This window comes from Nicotiana tabacum, mitochondrion (assembly GCF_000715075.1).
Source record: "Nicotiana tabacum mitochondrion, complete genome".
Lineage (NCBI taxonomy): Eukaryota > Viridiplantae > Streptophyta > Magnoliopsida > Solanales > Solanaceae > Nicotiana > Nicotiana tabacum.
The window spans coordinates 352,501-375,000 of record NC_006581.1 but is presented as its reverse complement, the minus strand read 5'-3'; the positions used below and the strand labels follow the sequence as shown (position 1 = coordinate 375,000).

General features: G+C 46.2%; 6 protein-coding genes and 1 non-coding gene across 7 annotated transcripts; 5 read left to right on the top strand and 2 right to left on the bottom strand.

Moving 5' to 3' along the window:
• Nucleotides 1–1,626: 1,626 nt before the first annotated feature.
• orf105 (hypothetical protein) lies at nucleotides 1,627–1,944 on the bottom strand. Its single transcript has one exon. It carries the CDS (start codon nucleotides 1,942–1,944, stop codon nucleotides 1,627–1,629), a length of 318 nt encoding a protein of 105 aa, YP_173487.1.
• An 8,311-nt stretch (nucleotides 1,945–10,255) lies between these two features.
• orf123 (hypothetical protein) lies at nucleotides 10,256–10,627 on the top strand. Its single transcript has one exon. The coding sequence runs from the start codon at nucleotides 10,256–10,258 to the stop codon at nucleotides 10,625–10,627; it is 372 nt and encodes a 123-aa protein (YP_173486.1).
• A 425-nt stretch (nucleotides 10,628–11,052) lies between these two features.
• Nucleotides 11,053–13,950, top strand: rpl2 (ribosomal protein L2). The gene is made up of 2 exons: nucleotides 11,053–11,930; nucleotides 13,833–13,950. The coding sequence occupies exons 1-2, from the start codon at nucleotides 11,053–11,055 to the stop codon at nucleotides 13,948–13,950; spliced, it is 996 nt and encodes a 331-aa protein (YP_173485.1).
• Nucleotides 13,951–14,238: 288 nt separating this feature from the next.
• Nucleotides 14,239–14,718, top strand: orf159b (hypothetical protein). The gene has a single exon. The coding sequence runs from the start codon at nucleotides 14,239–14,241 to the stop codon at nucleotides 14,716–14,718; it is 480 nt and encodes a 159-aa protein (YP_173484.1).
• A 289-nt stretch (nucleotides 14,719–15,007) lies between these two features.
• On the bottom strand, nucleotides 15,008–15,628 carry ccmB (cytochrome c maturation protein CcmB). Its single transcript has one exon. It carries the CDS (start codon nucleotides 15,626–15,628, stop codon nucleotides 15,008–15,010), a length of 621 nt encoding a protein of 206 aa, YP_173483.1.
• A 1,736-nt stretch (nucleotides 15,629–17,364) lies between these two features.
• orf103d (hypothetical protein) lies at nucleotides 17,365–17,676 on the top strand. Its single transcript has one exon. The coding sequence runs from the start codon at nucleotides 17,365–17,367 to the stop codon at nucleotides 17,674–17,676; it is 312 nt and encodes a 103-aa protein (YP_173482.1).
• A 490-nt stretch (nucleotides 17,677–18,166) lies between these two features.
• On the top strand, nucleotides 18,167–18,239 carry trnK(uuu). The gene has a single exon. It is a non-coding gene; the product is annotated as a tRNA-Lys (tRNA).
• The last annotated feature ends 4,261 nt before the right edge of the window (nucleotides 18,240–22,500 follow it).

Here is a 22,500-nt window from a genome sequence, read left to right as displayed (position 1 = left end):
TTGCTGCCTCTTCGATCGTCTCCGACTCCCTAAAAAATAAGAGTACTTGGTGACCTAGATGGTCAGGGTCTTTCCTTACCTTAGCTGAGCCTTATGTCCCTTCAACATTCCTATTCATCTTGCCTTGTCTTGGGCACCGCAGTGGACTGATTATCCTATATATAATATCTACTCTAAAGATTAAGAGGATAGAGGGTCTCCCTTCCATAGATTCGATTGGGATTGATTCTCAGGATCGAGCCCTTATCAGAGGCGTGCCTACCGACACCTGTCAAAGTCTTCGGCTTGCACGACGTCTCCTTCCATTTGCTCCAGCTATGAAAGAAAAGAATGGGCGCAACACTTTATTCTCTTCTACCGCTCTTTGTTTACTTCTGGCCTTCCCGAACTCCTACACGGGCGGAGTCAGATCTTGGAGTAAGCTCCTTTCCATGGGCAATCTACTCAAGAGTTTAGGCCCCTAATTCGGTCTATGTCTGGGCTGCTGCCGTACTCAAAGGCGAGGGGCTCCAAAAGCGGATGCGATCGGCCTCAGAGGAGAGGGGAGGCAACTTGGGATTCTAGGCAAAGTGCTTTTTTTGTATATAGGCCTTCGTATAGGATAGGATTTTCATTCCTCCCGCCAAAGCTAGAAAAGAAAGGAGCTCTCTCTTTTTTCCAGCCTTCTTTTTATTTTAAAGGCATATAGTGCGTTCTCGCTTTCAGGGGGAATTCAAGTCAAAATCTAGTACAAGGAGGAAGCGAAAGGCTAGCTACCAGGTACGAAACAGAGTATGACTATAATAAATCATAGAGCAGTGGGGAGCATGCCCATCCCATTAGATATCATTTGAGCTTCCCCTTTCCTAAGATCCTGGACGTGGTACTGACGCATGAACTTGGTTACTGGTTTGACCGCTTTGTTGGCAAGTCAAGTAAGGAAAGGTCTGTTCATTTGTCCAGAAATATGTTTTCGGCCTATCTATCGATTGAACCAGGGGCTGGGCTCTTGTTGACAGACATAAGAAGTGGGATTAAGAATAGGGGAAGAGCAGCTCTACTCATACTTCTGCTTATGGAAAGACATAAGAAGCACCCTATAAAACATGCAAGATCTCTTAGTAAGCCCTTGTTGGCATATCAGGTGCCATTGAACACAGTCCAGGGAAAGCATCTATCTATAGTGATAGTGATCCATTGCCTTGACTTGAGTCTCCACCACATCTATTTCCTGCCCGCTTGTAGCGGTTGGTTAGGCTAGGCCGGTTAGAACCTCTCCGCAGTTCTCGATTCTGATTGAACTAGGGAGGATCGGTATTGCTGGGGGAGATTGTTCTTCCTCAGCTGGCTTGTTAACCATGGTCTCTTGAAGGTTTCATTCTTTTACCAGCTCTCCCAGCCAACAACCTGCTAACCCTAAGCTTGCAAGCACCTTGGTCACATCTAAGTCCCTATTCTATTGTTCTATTTGGGACGGAAAGAAAAAGATCTGCCTTTTGCGGGAAGAATCGCTCGAAAGCACGGGATGGGCCTTCCCTTCCTTTACGTCATCCACCACCCTGTCCTATCCACTCTCCCCAAATCTCTACTCGTAATTTGAAGAAGAAAGATAAGGAAATCCAATTAGAGATAAGCTGCCCATGAGCATCATGGCATAGGTAAAAGGGAACGAGGAGGCAAGCCCCCCCATCTTGTTCTCTTTTTCTCCTTGAGTCGGATGAATCGAGGGTTCCAAACCTTCCAAAAGTGATAGGTATGTGTTGTTTCTTGGCACTCTCTTAGACTGTCTATCCCTTTATACCTGGGTATAAAAGCCAGAAAGAAAGTAGCTTCTTTGATATGGTTCAGTAAATAGGAATCCCAGTAATACAGTAAACATTGGAAGAACATAGGAATATGGGTCCATATAGGAATGAAGAAAGGGCATGATAGGCTAGTTTGATTCCAAGCCAAGCAGCAGGGCATGATCAGTCTTATCGGGCGGGGAATTGCATTCGCTAATAGAGCTTCCTACGATCGCACCCTAGGAGAGTGCAAATGGCAAGTTGAATGGTCTGGTTCCACTTAGTAGCCCAAATCCGCCCCTTTAACACGCAAGTACGCTTTAGCTACTAAGCTTCGAAACAACCCATAGGCTTACTTCGAAGTAGGAGCTTGAACTCAAGTATTAGAATGAGTCTTATTAGGTTTTCCCTGGGGGAAGGCTCCCCCCAACCCCCGTGAGTCCCGTCCTGCCCTGCCTTGAACTAGAACTCGGAAACCAGGACACATAACTATAAGAGAGTAGCTGCCAAAACAAGCTCCCTAAGGTCGCACCTAAGATCCGAAGGAATCGCTTGAGAACTAACTGCATACCTGAAGTTAGCTTGTGTGCGCATAGCGTTATCTTATCTTTGAATACTTCCTTTAGGCGGCTAGAAAGATGTTATTTGTGTGGTCCGTTCTAGTGACAGCATTTCAATTCTATTGTATTTATGTAGGAGCCGTTGTTTTTGCTTTGTTTGCCGGATTGGTACGCTTTCTTTTCTAAAAACCCTTCTCTCATAGGTCGTTACATTTCAGGCCATTTACGATCGTTTAAAGGGCCTTATATTATAAAGTATAAAGAAAGTCAAGATTGTTCTTGCGGAGAAAAGCCTACTTACTTGCTCTTGCTGCTTTTAATTTAAGAGCAAGTCGGTCTAGCTTCTTACTCTTTCACCTTTCAAAGAAGTCGAAATAGAAAGGGGTAGGAAAGATCCCGTGTACCTTGTTCAAGTTGCGGATCTCCTTCATTAGCTTTGAGTTCATTGTTGTTCTTCTGGTTCTCCTTTAAAAGGGGTCGTGGGGGAAAAGCCCCAGCCCCCCTACATGCATTAAGCGACGACGGCTCAAACGAAGCAAACCATTTCTCATAAGAGAATAGAAAATCACAAGAAAGATTTGATCAAAAGTGACTAGAAAAGAGGCGGTCGAGAAGGAATGAGTGGAAACTATGTTGATTGAGTGCAATTTATAAATTAGGAAAGATTAGACAGAATCCTACCAATCTAAATCAAAGTTTCCAACAGTGAAAGGCTGCCCCTGTCGGCGGGTTGCTTAGGTCCATGTAGTCCAAATCTCCGCTTAGGAAAGAAGTCCAAGTTTACTTTTTGCGAAAGGGAAAATGGCTTTCTGTTAGAGAGTGATCGAGAGAAATTTTCAGTTGGGAGCCATTCTTTTGCAGCTAGGAGACATTGTTGTTATGTTTTCCAGTTATGAGCCATTGTTGTGTGGTCCCTTTCGAGCGGTTCCTTCTTTTCTTTTTTCGATGATTTAAAGGCGACAGCTCTTTTCACCAAGGAATTGGGGCTTAGAGCTATGAGCTATAACACATACGCAAGAAGGAAGAATGCCTTAATGGACGGGTACGCTAAGGAAGGGGAGTCGCTTGCTTGTTTGGTGTGTTTGGAACCGGGTTGTTTAAAGCTACCCTTTCTTGAAGAAAGAGAACCTGGGCCCAGGTCTTGGTGTATTTTGACATGATTCTCAATACGCTATCTAAACTAGGAAAGTCAGTAAGGAAAGGTGGGACAAAGAAAGCTCTACTTCGGGTAGCTGGGTGCATCAACCTCTTTCTTTCACAGGAGAGGGGACAATACTTAAGGAGCTTGGGCTACTCAACCGATAGGAATAGGGGCTTGTTTCCACAACTGAAAGAGAATCTGAAGCAGGATCGGAAACAGAATAAGATTGAGGAGCGGGGTAAAACCATTCTCAGAAGGAGCAGGTTTAGCGGTCAGTAAGAAACTCCTCAATCAAGATGAATGAGACCTTTCATGGAAGTCTTAGTTGGACTCTACACCGCTACGCACCTTACGTCGATCTAGATGATAACAAGGCCTTTCTTCCTCATGAAGAAGGAGTAGAGACCTAGCTTTCATCTGTCTGTTAAAATGTAATGCTATACCTTTTGTCCTTGAGAATCGGCTGGGTATAGCGGGAAAGAGTTTGACGATCTAGTTACATATCACATAAGATGGGTACTCCCGATATTGTCTTGGGAATTTTAAGTATATATAGTAGCGTACTGGACTCCATCTACATAAGTAGAAGCATTCAAGAATCACTTGACAGTTCTTATTTCAATTTTCCGACTCTCATCTTGTTAACTGACTTAACCGCAATACTTATCCAAAGACAGGACAAGTTGAAAGAGCTTCGGTAGTTACACTTTCTGTCTCGCGTAAGAAAGAGAGTTTAGAGTGCCATACAAAGAACCTTAGATAAGGGGATTCCTCCCATTGACTGAAGTTCAGAGTCAACCTTCCACACAAGGCAATCTTCTGATAGAGGGGAAGAGGCAGAGCACAACCGCTTCTGTGGCACAAGATGCGCTGGTATTGCAAAGGCAGGAATGAGTTCACAACGTTCGAATAAGCTACTCGACCGACTAAAGCTAAAAGGAGAAAGGGAGATGACTCTAGTTGTTGAGTACCCTGAGGAAGGTACCAGATCGACTTCTAGTTGTAGCGGATCTTACTTACATCGGTTCTAGCGCTTTCTCTTGATTCTATTTTTGAAAGATCTTTCCTTGCTCTGAGGAATGCCCGGTTTAACCAGAATCATCTCGTTAGCTTTTAGAGTCATCCCGGGATCTTTGGCTTATGCCATGTGCTCCAAACTTGAACTCAACTTCCTTTTTTCACCAACATCCGCTTCTCACTCAAGAAACTGGTGAAAGTCCTTTCCCTTTGCTGCAGCTTTCACAGTCCCACTCCTCCTCAGACCAGACTGGGCTGCATTGCCGTACCTTCATACCTTCGCCCCGATGTCCTGTCTTAAGGTTCCCCCGAGCTACTTTATTAAAGCAGACTTTTGCTCATCGTCTGCGTCTTTAGTCGAAAGCTATTTCTTTTATGATTCCTTCTCTCACTTCTTGAAGACTTTCTTTTTCATTCAATAGCGCCTCTCCTATAAGAGAAGGAGCTTTCTTCACCCCTACGTACGGCAGGCCCTTCTTCAAGAGTGCCCTTTCCCCAGCCTCCAATCGTCTCAGAAGAGAAGACTAAGCTCAGACGAATTGCAGTCCGCCCCGGCCCCTCCTTAGTGACTTTGGTCAGGAAAGGGAATAGGGCAATAAATAGAGCTTCGGCTCAGAATTAGACCTTCTGTAGACGGAACTTCAGACTTCTGGATAGGCCTGAGAAAGCCTAGACCAAAGGTGCCTAATAGCCTAGCCAGACTCATCGGGTAGGGAATCCCATCCTCAGCGAAGCCAGTAAGCAAGCCCAAGTCCATGCAAGAAGGCCCACTGGATCTATCCAAATTCAAAGCCCATCAAAGACTCTCCTACATGAAAGGATCTGAGTCCATCCAAATGATATTAAGCAAAATCCTATTCTGGAAAGAATGGCAAAGTAAGGGATTTAAGTCTGCTCAGAGATTTCATATCTCTCCCACGTGTGATTCATCCTAACAACTATCGATTAGGTTAAAAAAGTGCCCCTACACATGCAAAAAACTAATTAAAAGGGCAAAAGAGACGAAGGCCAAAGCATTGACTGAAGAGGGGGGCAAAGAGATATTCGCCTTTGACTTCTTCTCCGCCTACTGACTGCTACTCGGCTAGATGCTCCTATTTCTTATTCGTAGATCGTAGATTAAGATGTTATTAGGTAAGGAAAGTCAGTCCTTTCATTCCTTCCTGAGAATAGATCCCCAATAGCTCGCAGATGAGGAATTCTTCCGCTACGACCCTTAGGCGAGCTAATCAGTCTTGCTTTGCCAAAAAATCCCTCCTCACTCTTCTATTTATTGACTTTTGGGGTAAGAAGCATCCAATTCCATGTCTTAAGCATGATTAGGGTTAAGGGAAGGATTGCAGCTAGATAGTAGGCGGCGGGGGAAAGCTAGCTGAAGATGCATAGAATGCCCTGTTAGGGAGAAGCCGATTCGCCACTTTAAGAAAGTATTTTCGAACTAATGCCACATCTTCTACTTCGACAAGGCAGGTGCAAAAGGAAAAGGAGTAAGGGCTTAGGAAGGTAGCGCAGTGGAAGCAGCAATCCCTATTTCGCATAGCCCTTTATTGGGTAAAGTGAATCAGAATAGGCGGGTTGACATTCAATTAGAATAACCGCTGTTGTCTCTTTCCTGCTCTCCTCTGCTACAGAATCCGGTCTTAGTTGAATAACCCTTGCTATTGAATCCGATGCTCTAGAGGAAGGCAATGAAATTTTTGATGCATCGAATGCCATGCCATGGTTGGCTCTTGGGGAAGGAAGGAGAGTGATTGGCATGAAGTAGGGCAGAAAGAGGGGATTCAGGTTCTCTTTTAAAAGGATTGGATTTGCTGCTTGCCTTCCGCACCTTGATCTGTCTAGTTCTATTTTGACTAATCCGAATCTGTGTACTGAGTAAAAGCGAAATATCTTCTCTCAATTCTTGGCAGAGGGAAGCCCCATGACCGACCGAACCGAGGCTGGGGTAGATAGAGGAAGAGAAGATTTATTGAATGCTCTCGGGCATTTATTGAGGTAGTAAAATATTATGTTTCAGAAGGATCTTTCTTGGTATTAAAGTCTTCAATCTGTGAGGAAGTAGCCCATTCTTCATCTACGCAAAGATGAATTACTGCTTATTCGACCGGTCCTACCCCGGCTTATTAGGATAGGACCTTCTCTTATCCCGGATGACTTGAGCTTGTCTTGGCTCTCTTCTTTGACAAATAGGACTTTGCTTAGATGGTTTGGCACGCTTAGCTTTCGATCGAGAAAGACGGGAATTTGTGAAAGCGGGCTTATTGCCCCATGTCTTACCTATAAAAAAAAGGCAGGAACTTATTAGCACAGATGACTTGCTTGCATACCTTCTCCGAGATATGGAAAGGGGGTTCAGATACAGGCTGGCATTAAAGGAAGCGCTTTTAGCACACACCTAAACAATCGTGTACTTGGGAGCCCCGAGACTTCCTTATAGATACAGACTTTCCGTACTGCCAAGGAAGGAATACACTTTACAAAGGATCTACTTAACTAGCAAATGAGCATTTCATACTTTCCCGCGCTACTTCCCAGTCCAATAGAGGTCTTTCCAGTAAAAGGAGGTCGTGTACCACAGTTCGAGTTAAAAAGAAGAAAGGGGCTGCGATAGAAAGAGAGGGCACAAGAGAAGCAAGATACGACATTCGTTGGAACAAAAGAGAGCAACAAAAAACAAGTTAAGTAAAGATCTGGTTGATTCCATTCGTCAGTCACTAAGGGAAATGACTCTCGATTGAGAAAAAACTTGCCACCTTTTTTGTATCCATTTCGCGGATTAGGTTCCAAGCGAAAGATACCAAAAGAAAGGGAGCGCGCTATAGGACACTAGCTGGCCTTTACTTGGGCCCATCCCAAGCTCCCTGCTAAAAGATTACAATAAAAGAGAAGCATCACTTGACTGTTTTCGTTTGTTTGATCAAGCGGATTGATAGCGGATCGAAGGGAGTGCGATAGGGCATCATCTATCCGGGTCGGTGCCGGACTCCTTTGTGAATCAGTCCCTTTCCTTGTCTTCAAGAGTTCGGTTAGTTGATCGAGAAAGCGGCAGGACCGTAAAGCTTAGCCTTGAGTTGGACTGCGGTCCCGCGAAGCTGGTATCCTCAGACCGCCTAAGAGACTTTCCGACTGTCGAAGGAAGGAAGTTCACTTTTTAGTGACCAGAAATTGACTAGTTTATTTAATTGACTTAAAGATCTTTCTTTATATTTTACTAGTTAAGGCCTTCGATCATCTGTCGGTGAGGTCGATCGAAAAAGTGAAAGCTTGATGAAACCCCGTCTTTTTTAGCATCAACCACTTTTTCCCATCCCAAGTAATGTTATGAACTTTCACTCCCTATCTATACTAGAACCTCGAGCCTCTTTCTTCTTTCTGTGCAGCAGGCGTTGATTGATGGGATAAAAGAAGCACGCTGTGGAATCGAACCACAATCTTTTTCCTTACATGGCGAAAGTCGAGAGTGAAAATCTAGACTCGAAAGCATACGCTTGTTAGAGGTGATCCCCGCCTCCCCTTTTCGCCTAACCCATTCGTTCACAGCTTCGCCACTCTACCGAGGGTCGAGCTACCACGCTCTTGAAACCTCGTAAATTCGCTTTTCTTCAATGAGAATATAAAGAAAACTAGCAATTTCGCTCCCCAGCCCCACTTGGTGTTTGAGCACCACCACCTTCACTGGTTTTACACAACAGAATGAATTCGTCAATTCGATGCGATAGAGGACTGGATGGGTTATCCAATTCGTCACTCAGTTGGTAGAGGTCAGAAAGGGTGGAGGCATTATCAAGTAAGTCGGTTATAAGTGGTCGTGCTCTCGCTACCGGAAGCTTGGCAGCGATAAAACGCAGTTCCACCCCTAACTGGATTGCGCCTTTGAGGTTTTGAAAGGCGTGCAAATCCGAGTCTAGGGACGAAGTGGCTTAGTTGAACATAGTGAGACTAAGGGACGAAAGGTCAAACCCAGAAATGTGCAAGCGAGACCCAGCAAAAAAACTTTTTCGCGCGAAAGCCGTTGCTTGTTCCATAATTTGCTGGGATGGGAAGTATAGATAGAAAGGCAGAAAAGGAGGCGTCGGCTCTGAAATGATGGAAGATTGAATCATTCCTTCATTCTATTCCGGCTATTCCTTTCCGGCGGGTGATTTATTCATGAGCTAGAGAGATAAGAGCTTCGATTCGCAGGCAGGATATAGAAATCGGGCACTATCTATATATAGTAGCTTCTAGCTCTGCAACTAAACTAAAGGCTCTGGAACATAGTATACGCCTAGAACTGGTGATGCAGATAATGCGGTATCTCTTGGAATTGGAGCGAATCCAGATGAAATTTACCAAGTCAAAGCAAGGGGTTGAAAAAGCACCACAAGGGACGGGAACGACGTCCTGACTAAACAAGAGTTTCTTCAATAATGGCTTGGTCGAAAGTCGTAAAGAAGGCACCGGATAAGCAGCTAACATAAACTACTACCGTACAGCGCATCCCGTGGGCGGCCTTCAAAGGCTATCATTTGTAGGACGAGACGCTAACCTACGCCCGTACATTTCAACCTGTCTCCTTGGGACTTAGCTCTGAAGATGAATTCCCGGTTAGCCGATTACCTTGCCCGGTTAGGAGAACAGTTAGAAGTAGGAAAAGATGCCGACACCGAACAGTTAAAGAATTCTCCGTCGCTTCAAGACTGCCAGCCTATTCGCTTTGAGCCGAAGCAGACGCTGCCCATGGAGAGCCTTTTCCTTTGTGAACATTTGTGTGCCCATAAGACATGACAAAAATTGGGCTTCTAGACGCCTTACAATAAAGAAGCCCCGGCCCCTCGGTGTCTTACACGTCTTCTTCGACCCTGCCGAAGCAGCTTTCTTTCTTCAGGTAGTGAAGTCACTCCGATTTGTGTATGACTTGACGCTCTAAAGTCTGTATCTTGCCCCTAGTTACTTAATTGTATTCGACTTCTATCGCAGATCTGTTATTTCTATTTCTTTCCATTAGCTCTCCAAGCTTCCTATCTTTCCATTCCTTCCTAAGAAAGAATTTTTGAAGTTTTGTTGAATGCTTTTTTCTTGTCTAAGCATCCCCCTATCGTGCTAATAAGGTGCCTTTTCTTATTCTGAAAGCTAGCCTTCTACGGCCATTTTCTTTTGGTTTAGTTCTTCTAGCTCCTGTCCCCGCAGCCCCTGATGGGCAATGCTCTTGGTGAGTCACTTCGTCTTTCACGATCGATGGTAAATCCTCTTGCTTAGCCTATTTCCTTTTCCCTTTGAGTTCAATCCTATCAGCCTTTGAGTCAGCGCCTTCGCAGCCTGCCTTTCCATTCTTCGCTCTATTTCAATCATTTCTTTTGGTAGATGGAGTACCCGGGCATTCTCTTGTCTTCCCATTCCTCTAGCTCTCATTTCGCGCATGCGCTTTGCGCTCTTGGCTTAACAACATCAAAGAGGAATCGAACCTCTTCCAGTTCTGTGTTAACAAAAATCCATTTGATGTCCCCCCCCCCTCCCCTCCTCCTTCCTCCGTTAGTTTAGCTGCAACGGCCGCAGACGCAGGAAGCAGTTCCTCTATGGGAAATTGAAAACGTCGAAGTAAGCTGTGGCTTATAAATAGGAAGATAAGGCGTTAGCGGACCGACTTGACAGGACCTTTTCTCGAAAAAAAAATTCTTGCAACTACGAAAACCACAACACAAGCACCCCTTTTCCATTCATTCTATCTAAGAAAAAGAATTCAGCATAGACCCCGACCGCCCCACCTTTTCATTTCTTGATCGATATAAAACCAAATGGTCGAGGGCTCTTTTTTAGTGATTTCCCCCCTGACCTCAATGAGAGCGGGGATTCCTTTCTCCTCGGGCAACTCGTCCACGTCTGCAAGATACTTGACGGCGTCGACGAGTTTTTCCAGCATGAGTTCGTCCCGCACTCCTCCCTGCTCACGGGCAACTTCTCTTGCCTGCACACAGATTTCTTGCAAGAGCCTGTCACACTGGGCGGCATTCTCTTCAGTCTCCCGATGCAATTGCGCTATTTCAGCAGGCGAAAGGCCTACTGGAATCTCGTTGAGGTCAGGAAGCGCAGGAGCAGGACCCGCGCAAAAGGCTACTGAAGGGGCGAATGCTGGAAAAGCAAAAGCAACCCAGAAAGGTATTTTCTAAAAAATCTGACTTACGCTTTTAGAACAATAAATCCAGTGGAAATTTCTCATTGTAATGAATGAATAAAGGCAAAAAGAGATTAAGATGTACTTAAATTCCGAATGTAACTGTGGATTTCCCTCTATCAGGAACCCGCTATTTCTTATGTTTGTTTGAACCATATAGAAAATATATGGATATCGAAGAAGAATTAAGCTCGCGGAGATTAATAAAACAGAAAGTCTCATAGTACGTCGTCCTTTCCTGTCCGTGCGCTGTTTTTCTTTGCCTTTCAAGATATTGCGTATAAAGAGAAAGATAGCCAGTCCTCTTGGGCGGCCAAGAGTGTTATGTAAAAAGGACCAAGGAGGATCCTATCCTAAAGGAGAAGGAGGAGGAGTAGGAGCTAGCTTTAGGGGCGGAATCGAATGATTACGAGATAAACAATGAGACAAAGGAGAGCACTTAGACAATTCACTTTGAGTACAGGGAAGTCTGCTGGTAGGAATTCCTCAGGGCGTATTACGGTTTTTCACCGAGGGGGTGGATCGAAGCGATTGCAGCGAAGAATTGATCTGAAACGAAGCACTTCGTCTATAGGCATTGTAGAAAGGATAGAATATGAGCCTAATCGTTCTTCTCGAATCGCTCCAGTACGATGGACCGGGGGGGGGGTCCGCCAGAGAAAATGCAAGACGATAGAAGAGTTCGCTCCGCCGCGTAAGATCCTCGAATCAACCACGACTACCATCTGCGGTCCATTTTCGTTCTCTTCCCTGCCCGGGAAGGGGGATCAAAGAAAGGTAGCTTGCTTCTCTCCTGGACGGATGGCGACTTATGTAGTGGTCGGCCTTCCTACCAGAATGCCTTCTTGGTCGAAGAGCCCCTTTTTTACTAGTAAGGACGCAGGAAGCAAAAAAACTTGCGCGAAGGACGTTTTCTTCTCTGCCCTCTCCTCTCCAAAGGCCAAGGGAGAGACTGCATCCCTTTCCTTCGGTAGCTCTTTTGGTTTCCCAAGGATAGCGGTAGCTGGGGCAAAGCCCGCTTTCTTCGCTCCGCGAATGAGAGAGAAAGTCAGAGGAAAAAACACGTTCTCTCTTTGCGAGATCCGAAAGTGGAGAACGCATAGCATTCTATGGGTACATAGGATCAAACGTAAAGCAGCGCTCTCTTGGCAGAGTTTTAGGCGGCAAGAGACTTTAGGGCTTGTTGGAGCTTCTGAGCGTAACGAATCGAAGCCGAAGACGGATCAAGGTAGCTTGCCTGCCAAGCCGATAGGCGAAGGGCTGAAGGATGGAACGTGCAAAGTAGATCGTGCACCTGTCGTGTGACCCGTTGGTCCTAAGCAATGTCTTGCGCGAAGCGACCCACTTAGAAAAAGCTCCCCTTTATGTTAGGGGAGCACTAAAATGCAACTTCGATCGGATGCGGGTATCAAATCCCGCCGCTGAGATGTCCAGCGGATTCCTGGGCCTTGACGAATGGCCGGCCACCTTTTACGTTAGAAGAGCAAAAGGCCCAGGGCATAGCAGGATGAACCAATGTGAATGAGTGTAAGCTTCGTTGCCCGAACACGATTGGTGCTGACCACACTAGGTGCTACCGTGGTAGCAAGAGAGGTCAGGCGGTGACAATTGAGAGGTTGTCACTGAGCATTCCTAGTCACACGGGAAAAGAGGTCAAATGGCAAGGCCATACGCCCGTTTGGCTCCTCGCGGAGTATAGCTCACATCCAAACATCTGATTGGGGAACGGGGCAACGCCCATGAAGCTCCGGCGGAAAGGGAAGGCCTGCCAGGCCGTATGCCCATGGGTGCAGGATTCTTCGAAAAAGCGCGGGCTGACTCGGAGACCTGGGACCTTGGCTTAGTAATGAATGAAGGGAAGCTCTTCGAGCTTTCTCCGCCAGCGGCTTATGTAGTGGTCGGCCTTATAAAGCTCGCTAAGCCTCGCTTCCCTCTCCCCTTCACTTATTAATTAAGTGGAAAATAGTCGTCGGCATTCTATAAGCGACTTGACCGAGTCTACGAAGCTTTGCTTTTCTTGTAGTCGGCCCGTAATGCCTCCCTTCATTTGCTTGCCTCCTTTCAGCTCAGAATGCCTAATGCCTATTATTTAGTGCTAGAAGCTAACCGCCATAAGCTCACCCTTCGGGTCTCGCTTCCAGCGCAGGAGGCCAAGCATTCTGCCAGACGTCCCGGCCTGGGAGCCCCGTTCGCCTTTGGTACTTCAGTAGATCTTCTAAAATAAAAAGCGCTACTTCAGCCTTAACTACAACTACATTACGCAAGCCCCGCCGATACCTACCTATAGAGTCAAATTAAAATAAAAAAGTACCAGTGACGGCGACTTTCTAGGTTTATGGATTCAGTCAGCTAAACTCCATCAAACTCCTCAATCAATATCAACAAGATGTCGTGACCGCTTAGGCTTGGTTTACTTTGGTTTGAATGTAAACTAAAATAAGCGGCGTTTATTCAAACAAAGGGAACCGAAGGTTTCCTTGTTTAGTAGTACGAAAGTAGTTCTACTATTAAGATGTTTAATATTAATAAGAAATATTCAGTGTTGTAGCTGTAGAACAGAATGCCGTTCGCCTTTACTTTGACTTTCTGAGAAGGACTTAAGTAGCTAAGTTTCCAAAGGTGAACACCCCCCTGTCCTTTATAGTATAGTCGTAAAGGGCTTCTCAGAAAAGTAAGGAAGAAGGCATTCGAAAGGCCGACCACTATCTCATAGGCATTCTGGTGGTAAAACCGACGACTACACGGCTCTATACCAAGTCATGAGCGATAGCGAAGCCAAGCCGCCGTCTATAGGCGAAGGGACGAAAGCCCGACGAAGGCCTATGCTACAGTAAGAAAAAAAGTACGTTGAGGTTACGAAGTCACTTAGCCGTATACTATACAAAGGGAAAGGCGTCGGTACGGAGTCACGTCAGCTGTGGATATAGACTAGGCTATAAGGAACGGAGTCAACAACTATGGACCGAGACTACACTAAGGAACAAGGAAGCTTGACTGAGAAAAGAAGTCAAGGAACGAAGCTGCTTCTCTAATAGCCCCGTTGAATAGGAGGGCGAAGGCTTTTTGAAAAAGTCTTTTTTGTCTTGTAAATGCATTTTTTTCTATTTAGAGAGAGGGGGCTTCAAGTTCTTAGGAAGAGCCGTACGAGACAGCTCACGTACGGTTCGGGAGCCGAGCCCCTGCGCAGGGGCTTAGGTCAACACTTATATAATAGCCAGTCATCAATTGGAAGCGGGCAAGATGGTGATGAATTGCGATTGGTCTAAACCTTCGACTAGCGACTTATTGCGACCTGCCCAGAATGCCCATACAGACTAAGACCTTATTCACACAGCGAAGAAAGGCCGAGTGGAAGGGGGCAAGCAGCTGGCTGCTTCTTTGCCATGCGCTTTGCTTCGCTTTATTTTATAGAAGAAAGAGACCAAATGAGAGTGAAAGGCAAGGGCAAGCGATAGAAAGGAGAGTCCCTCGCGCGAACTACTACTACTAGAAAATGGTGAGACCATTAGTGAAAGAAGGACCAAGGAGGATCCTATCCTAAAGGAGAAGGAGGAGTAGGAGGAGTCAGTTTTCTTTGAAGATCGAGGAACGTAGTGTCGGACAATTATGCCATTCGGAAGAAGTCTTCTACAGAAGAAAAGCCTGTTACGAGTAAGTGGAGAGGAAAGATCTCCAGGGATTCTTATCTCATTCCATTCCAGTGGCTCAACCAGTAACCAATGGCGAAAACTCAAAAATCCATGGTTTCCCGGTAGAACCCTATTTCGCCCAAGTTGTTTCGGAACCGGAAAAAAGAAGCGGTTTTTCGCACAGCTTGCTCATAGTGCAGGTCCCACTTGTATATCGTATTTGGCCGAAGAAGCATCGGACAGGTTGGAGTTCTTACCTTCTTGGGACTCCATGGACCAAGATCTGCTTTTATTATATGGTCAATACCGATCTACTTTAGTAGATCATATGGATGTAGAAAAAGCTTCTAATTTGGATGAAATAGAAACATCTCTTTTCCATTTCTATTTACCCAGTTCATATCTTTGTTTCGTGTGTTCCTGGGAGGAATTCGATCTCGGAATACCACCTAAATAACTACGGCCAGAGAGTCAAATAGGTCGGGAAGAAAGAGTCTGAGGTCGGGTCGGACGACATACATCTTGGTTGGTTCCACCACCACTAGAGATTGGACATATATATAATCTTTCTTCTAAAAAAGGGATTCTTATATATATATTTTAAAAATAGCTGCAAGACCAAAACGGGGTGCAAAAAACCGAAAGCCCTTCTTTTATTTAAGTTCCTCCCAGATACATGGCTTACATACCCGGCTCAACATTCTTGGAAAACAATCGAATCGAGGGTTCGGAGGAGAATTGGCCATTCAATCTTGTGAACTAATCGAGACCGAAATTGGAAAAAGAGATACGAACGGAGAGGAATAACCAATCGATGAAAGAACATGAAACCATTCTGTTTCAATAGAGGTACGAGAAAGGGTTGGGGGCAATGAAGTAGGTGAAGTGGTTGGATTTTGCGAGCTGTTCCAACCACTGCTGGATGTGATTCCAAGAGCCGAACGAGAATGAATACCACACAGAAGAGTCAAGACCAGGCTCCCTAATGGAATGTTTAACCGATCCATTCCGGATCGACCGAATTGGTACGGAAGTTGTAACATGGGAAAACCACGGAAAACACGACTTATTTGAATAACCCGGTGACCTACCAATTGTAGAAGTAGGATTTTTGGCAAGCAATAAGCACTTAAATAATACAATTCAAGTGTACCATCTTCTTTCTCATTTCGAGGAAAAGGTGCGGAAGGAAAAGGAAACAACGGAGGGATCCGAATCGGACCTAAATGGGAATGACATGAAAAGTCTTTTTCAAAACCTAGCATTAAGGGCGTTACGACGATATACGAGAGGAATAGAGAAAAACTCGTGATTGGTGTGGAGGGGAAGATCTGTTTATGATATAGTTCAAGAAAGAGTCGTCTCATTTCCTTACTTCTTTCTAATTCATTCACTTCAAGACTGGTTCTGAACGCCGCGTAACATCATCTTCAACCAACCTCCACCGTACTTTCGGTGCGACCACTAAAGAATTGCTTATACACTAAACAGCTGCTTATATACGTTTACTAAAAGACTGACTTTCATTCATTATCATTAGTCCAGCGTGAAACTAAGAAAGAGAGATGTGCCTAAGGCGGCATGTAAGCAAACTGTGCACGCTAAGAGAAGAGGAGAGATGTTCGCAATTACTACCACAAGAAAGCCGCCCCCTATCTTCTAAAGGGGCCCGTCACTTCGTTCGTACCTTCTTGGCTTAGGCTTCCAACTGAACAACATGGCCTTGCCGCCCCGCCACTAGCAGAAGCTAAGCGCTTGAAAAGCGCGCTAAGAAAGGTTGCTTCTGTCGCCCTTTCTGTGCAACAGTCCACCAGTAGCGGAAGAGAGGGTTACCGTACATACAAGAGTCTTCCAGTTCTTACGGAAGCTCTTTCTTACCAGTCAATCAAGTAGTACAAGAACTCTATCTTATCTTATAGCCCGGCGCGGCGGGTCGCCTTTTAAATTAAGTAGATAGAAGAAAGTCTTAAATAGATAAGGAGTAGGTGAGTGAGTGAGTCCTCACTGACCTGAGCGATTTCGATCACCTAGCAGGCCTTTTATTTGGTAGGTAACATCGCCAAAGCGTATCATCAGATTTGACTACGAAGGAAGGAACTCGAAGTGAAAGGGCACCGTCTTGTGCAAGGCAACGATAGTTGGCCCTCTATCATCTTCTATCTGGTAGACTTGGTAAAAGGGCCCCGACTTATTTCCAGAATAAGAGTTCGACCGCGGCTTCCCCCTTTTTTTGGGGGGGATCAAGTTCCTTGCCAACTGCCACCTATCGACCCCGACCTCTTTTCATTTGTTTTGGATATTACCAAACCTAGCCTAGCCTTCGTAAATCACACTAAAGCGGACACCCAACTATGGAAAAGCCTCCTTAAGGGTGGGTTAGGTTAGTCAATCCGGCCCGAGACGCGTTCGTTGACAAAACCGCCGTAGGAATTCCTACTTTTCAATAGAGCGGAGGCGAACTGATCAACGAGAAAGAGGCCCTACTCACTACAAACGAATACACCACAAGATCGAACTGCACTCATGCCTCTCCCGCATCAAGTTGACCGCCCCCCCTACGTAGTGATTCTATCAATCATGTACGTAGGTAGGACCCTCCATTCTGATTGGTATATCATGAAAAAAGAAAGCCATTTGCACCAGGCGCACTGCGCTTTCCCTTGCCCAGATGTTCGCCTTTCTAAGTCAAGTAATGGTGACCCACCGAAGACTGGAGCTTCGTAACATGTTGACGAAGGCCCCCGAACTGAGGGTTCGGTCAGTAGAAGGGACGACTTTGTCTCCACGGAAGAAGAATAGCCCCGCTCTCTAGCCGACTGATCCCGTTGATCATATAACTGGGAGGGAACGTGTCACATTAGAGGTGAACGATCAGAGGTGTCCTCTAATCACCACGACGAGGCTGGTCCCTCTTTTAGTAGACTCAGCTATGAATATTCATGAAGAAATGAATGCCGGGCTCTTTCTTTCACTGCTAACCCCAAGAAGTTTCAACATGCTGAAACTTTCCGTTTCGTCGAGCCCCGAGCTTGTGGTCCTCCTTTGAGTGTGGGTTCAATTGAATGAATCTGTCAAGTCAAGGAAAACGTACGTAGCAGCAAGGATGGTGCATCGCCTATTTATCGTTCTCGCTCGGGAGCCAAAACGAACACGCCTGCTACCTACTGTACTGGACCTTCGACCAGGCATTCTACCTTTGTCGAATCGGAACCAACACCACTGCATTGCGCTCGAACAGTTGAGCGGCCGCCGGCCAGCAACTTCCGTGCACAGATATAGATTCATTCTTCGTACCTGGTCCAGCCTCACAACCCTTCGCGGGTTGGTAAGAAGTCAGTCTTGTTTGGTAAGACGGAATTGGACAAAGAAAAGAGAGTGCTCGACCGGAACAACGGCCAACAACGTAATTACATAGATAACTGCTCCTCCCCTGATCCTTAAGGCTTTAAGGCGAACCGTATGGCGGCTGGAAAGAAAGACGACCTCACCTTCTCTGGTGTCAGTGAGAGCTATTTGAGTATCCCCCGTTGACCTTCTTTTGTAGATAGAATCTTCAATGAGTGGAAACAAGCAACCTTACTAAGAAAGGTGCTTGTTGAGTAAGGCCGGCTTTCGAGCCCAAGCCCCTTTACTAGGTTGGGCGCTTGAGCGCATCTTTCTCATATCGATCAAGGCTTTCCTTGAGTTTGAAATAAGGGGCAAGAAGCAAGGGCGTAGCAGCTGCGCGAAGTTGCGCCTTAGCGCATCCGTTTTCTTGCAGGAGTGCTAACGCGCGACCTTACGTTTTCTTCCGCTTGCTCTGCAGTACGAGCCTCATACAGAGCCGCGCTCCTTTAATATGATGAGAAGAAGGGGGGCCGGCCTCTTTTCCGTACCAATCCTTATTTACTACTACATCTTTTTTGGGGTGTATAGCTCAGTTGGTAGAGCATTGGGCTTTTAACCTAATGGTCGCAGGTTCAAGTCCTGCTATACCCAAACCTACCTTACACTCTACTATGAATAAGGATGCATAGTAGCCTTCAAAGATGACTCTTTGGCCTTTAGACTCGCTTCGGCGACTTCGCCCTTTAAGTGACAAGGGGGTGAGCCGCTCCAAGCGGAAAGCGATAGTGAATCCCGAACTTGCCCACGCTCATCCAAACCGGCCTCAAAAAGCGATCGGAAAGCGAAGCCCTTCCTTCCAATCCAAGCCGGCGAAGCCGCCCCTATATCTAACCACCGCTCACCCCGATCACATATTGGCACGTTCATGATGCATCATAATCAAAAGGCCGTAAAGTAAAGAAGACCTATGCATCAGTGTACTGTCATGATCACATATTAGCTCGATTTTATTGACGGCTTGAAGGCGAAGCCGCCTATTTCTTAGGGCAAAGGGCGCTCCATCCTCCTAACTCCTTCCACTTCTCCCAGGGACAGGAACTACGGCTTGACCTTCGGGGAAGAAGTCCGTGGGACCCCTCCTTCGAGGGCGCCTAGATAGTGAAAGGTTATCCCTTTGCAACGCTGGAAGCTAAGCAAAGTCACGAAGCTGGCTGACTACGCTCGAGCAGAGCTCAGACCCGGAGGTGGTGGCTGAACTCGCCGCAGAGTTCAGGAGCGAGCAAGACTATCTTGGTGAATGCAATAAGAACCGGCTGCTCGCCGCAGCAGAGTGCTTTGCCCATGCTGCTATCCGCCGCCGAAGCGCTCAAGGGATTCGTGCTTGAATGTCGAGATCAGGGGACTCTATCCAATCCATGCGGCAAATCTGTTTGTGGTGGAAAAAACTCAACAATAAAAAGAAATAAATAGAATATAGAAAATCATTGAATTTGTTTGCTCCGATACAAGAGATCGGCCCCGAAGCAAGATATGGTGGGTGCCAGCAACTTTCACTTGTTAGGAGTAGGGGCTGAAAAGAGCTCTTTGTATAGGTTGGGTTTTCTGGGCTTTGATGCTTACCTTCTTATTATTAAAAGGGGAAGGTTTAATAAAGGAGCTTTTCAGCCCTTTTGCTGGATTGTTGGTCCGCAGCCCCGCCCTATAGAATGAATAAGGAGAGGCTTATCGATGACCGAACCACTCTTATACTACTCCTTACCTCACCCCCCTTGTCACTTAAAGGAAAAGCCAGAGAAGGGGGCCTGCTGGAAACCCTCGCCTTCGGCTCCATACTGAAAAGGCCGGCCATGAAGGGACATCACGACTATCCTTTCTGGGAATACCGGGCTTTATATGATCCTGATCAGTGATCAGTATATTTTAATATTCTGGATCCTTATGTGCTTTTTTTTGTTATACTAGCGGCGGCAGATCTATTAGTAAACAGGAGCCGCTATCGCTCACCCGGCTGGATGTCAATCTGACGGATGGATAGGCGTAGCAGAAAAGAAAGGGTCAATTACAAGAGGAAGGCGGAGGAAAAAAGACGAGAGAGCAAGACCCAGGAGGCTCGCAGCTACCACGGCCGTAAGCACTCCGCTCGTTCGTAAGCCCCTTTAGAGATAGGGGCGAGCCAGGAGCTTACTTCGAGTATTTATGACTCTGGTGGCAACACGTGACAGGCGAATGACATGATTCTCGAGGAGTTACACGACGGCCATGTGATGATGCATCAAATAGATGCAAGGGTGGATGACTCAGTAGGTCCTTGTATGGACTGATTGTGTTCCCCACAGGGAGTAGAGGAAATAGGAGTGGACATCTATATGGGCTTCATGTGATTCGAAGCCAACCACTATGTATTGCAAGAAAGTCCTATGTGTACCTATGTATACCTAATGAAAGCCAACAAGAGCCTCTTAACACTTACCTGCCTAAACCAAGCAAGATTCAAGAATAAATCCATTACCAGCAAGATACGATACGGCTTAGCCAAAAAAGGTGAGCGCCTAGCGCGAGCCTTATTGAAAACGGCCTAGCTAACGAGCAATCTTTCTAAAGCAAGAAGCAAGGGCGCAGCAGCTGCACGAAGTTGCTTCTTAGGGCATATCCGTTTTCTTGCTCGTTAGCGCTTGACTAATAAGATAGAAAGAGCCTTTCTTGCTTGTTTAGTAAAGTCAAGCTTTGGCGGTAGGGTTGGGGTGGCTTGCTGGGGCACTCGTGCCCTTACTAGTTTTGGGGCTTTGATTGGCAAAAGCGGTTTTCGCCTTCTAGCCAGCAGTTGCCGGATTAGCCTTCGGACTTTCCTTACCCGCCTTTATTGAGAAAGAAGAGATCTAAAGGTTGGACATCCATCGCTGCCGTGATGACGCGGTTGAATGTTCATTCGATCCAACACCCGGCCGATCAAACCTATCCTTGGGTTCGATCCAGCAAGTGATTCCCTCCCCGAAAGAGGGATAGTCGTTAGGTCATGAATGGAATGCGAGGAAGAGAGATAAGCAGTTGGCGGGGACCATCCGTTATCGGTCCATATTGGGTAGATCTACCCCTCTCATCCTCTGATCCTTTATCTACCGTTCAATCTATTGATTTTCTTTCTTCTCGACTGGCCTATTACGCACTCGGGCCAATCTACTACACGCTAATAATGGTCTTTTGGATTTCATCTCCTACAAAAATAGCAAGTGGTTGGCCGTTCGATCGAGTCCATCCCTTGAAGTCGTACCCTCCCAGTATGCGTGAGTCTTCCGCCGATTGACAGAAATGCCGGCCGGAATTCGAGAACGGTCCATCCCACCATAATGGATCTCTCCTACCGCTACCTACTAGTGGATCGATTTAGGGAAGGAAAGAAATGCCGATGTTGCAATTCTTCCCATCCCGATAAAGCGAGTCACCCGTGATTCGATAGTTCCATTTTCCGCTGATGCAGGCCGATTGGGATCCCAGCAGTCAAACCACTGTGTTCGTTCCTCACCCTCCTTCCAATCAAATCTATTCTAAGGTGTCCGGAGGCAGGGGAAAGAAAGGAGGGATTGATCGACCAACTTGAACAGATCCATAACCTGCTTCCATCTGTCCTGAATGAGGGAATTAAGGCGGGTATAGTCGAACTGAACTGCTTGATTCTAAGGTGGGTGATAAGCAGCTGTATCCGTATCAAGCCTACCATCTCTTCTCACGAAAGACTTTCCATCCCGTCTCTGAAAGTTTTGCAATATAAGTGGCCCTGCTTCAAAGCCCCAGAAAACCCCCCTTACTCTCTCTCTATAAAAAAAAGCCCTTTCCCCTTTCTTTAATAATATAAGGTAAGCTTTGAAAAGTAACACGCTCCCGACAGGCAATTAATCCATAATCTCATCCATCGTTGGCATTATTGGAAATAAATCACCCAACTCTTATTCAAAGCCCATCTACACACTCCAGCTGCTTCCTTTTGAGCTAGTCAAGCAGGCGTTGAACACGGACTGAGACTCTCCCGCCCCTTTGACAGCAATTCCTGCACTTGACGTCGGATCTCCTCATTTTCAAATGGGGATAAGCGAGAAGCCGCTTTGCAGGGTAGACTCGCTCCTACCTGCAACTAAATCTGCTTCTATATCCTCCTCTTATCTTAGGGGGTAATCAAGCCGGTACTTGTGGATTCAGGGGCGGCATCAAGTCGGAAGAGTGTCGCAGAAAGATAAAGATCTGCACTTCCCTTTTACAACATAGGAGGGAGGGGGCCTCGTTCCTAAAAAGCCTTTCCGATTGCCTCCGCCCCTATCTCTTAAAGCTACGGCATCCCACCGATCCCCGAATCGGCTCTGCTAGTTGGCTTTGTTGCTATCAAGGCATAGCATTCTATGGACTCTTTCCCACGTCCAGAAATGGTATGCCAACAAACACCCTTTCTCCTTAGCCAACCAAAGTCTTCTGATGGCAATAACCGCGTTTCCCGTTAAAAGTAAAGCGGTGTTCTCTCTACGCAGGTAGAACCCTACTCGTATTACCAAGGTCTTCCGAGTAGGATATGTAATACGTCCATAAGGACGACGTCACACCAGACGTCCTGCTTTAACTTCCCTAGCCCCAACTGATCTACCATCTCCGTGGACGCTATCTTATCCAAACTCCCAGCATCAATGATTATCTTTGCACTGGCCAATTCCGACATAGATTTTGAATACAGCCTTCCGTCTTCTCCTCCTTTCTGCTGACGTTGCCACACAATCTAACGACAGCGAAACAGTCTCCTCTCCTAAGCTTGAGAACCCCCGCTATGTTTCCGACTTGAACTTACCTTTAGAGCTTCCCGGGCTCTAGGCTCGACAACGTTCACTCTTCCATCTTCAGCTGGTCTATTCTGCACTCCCCTAGCAGCATTCGT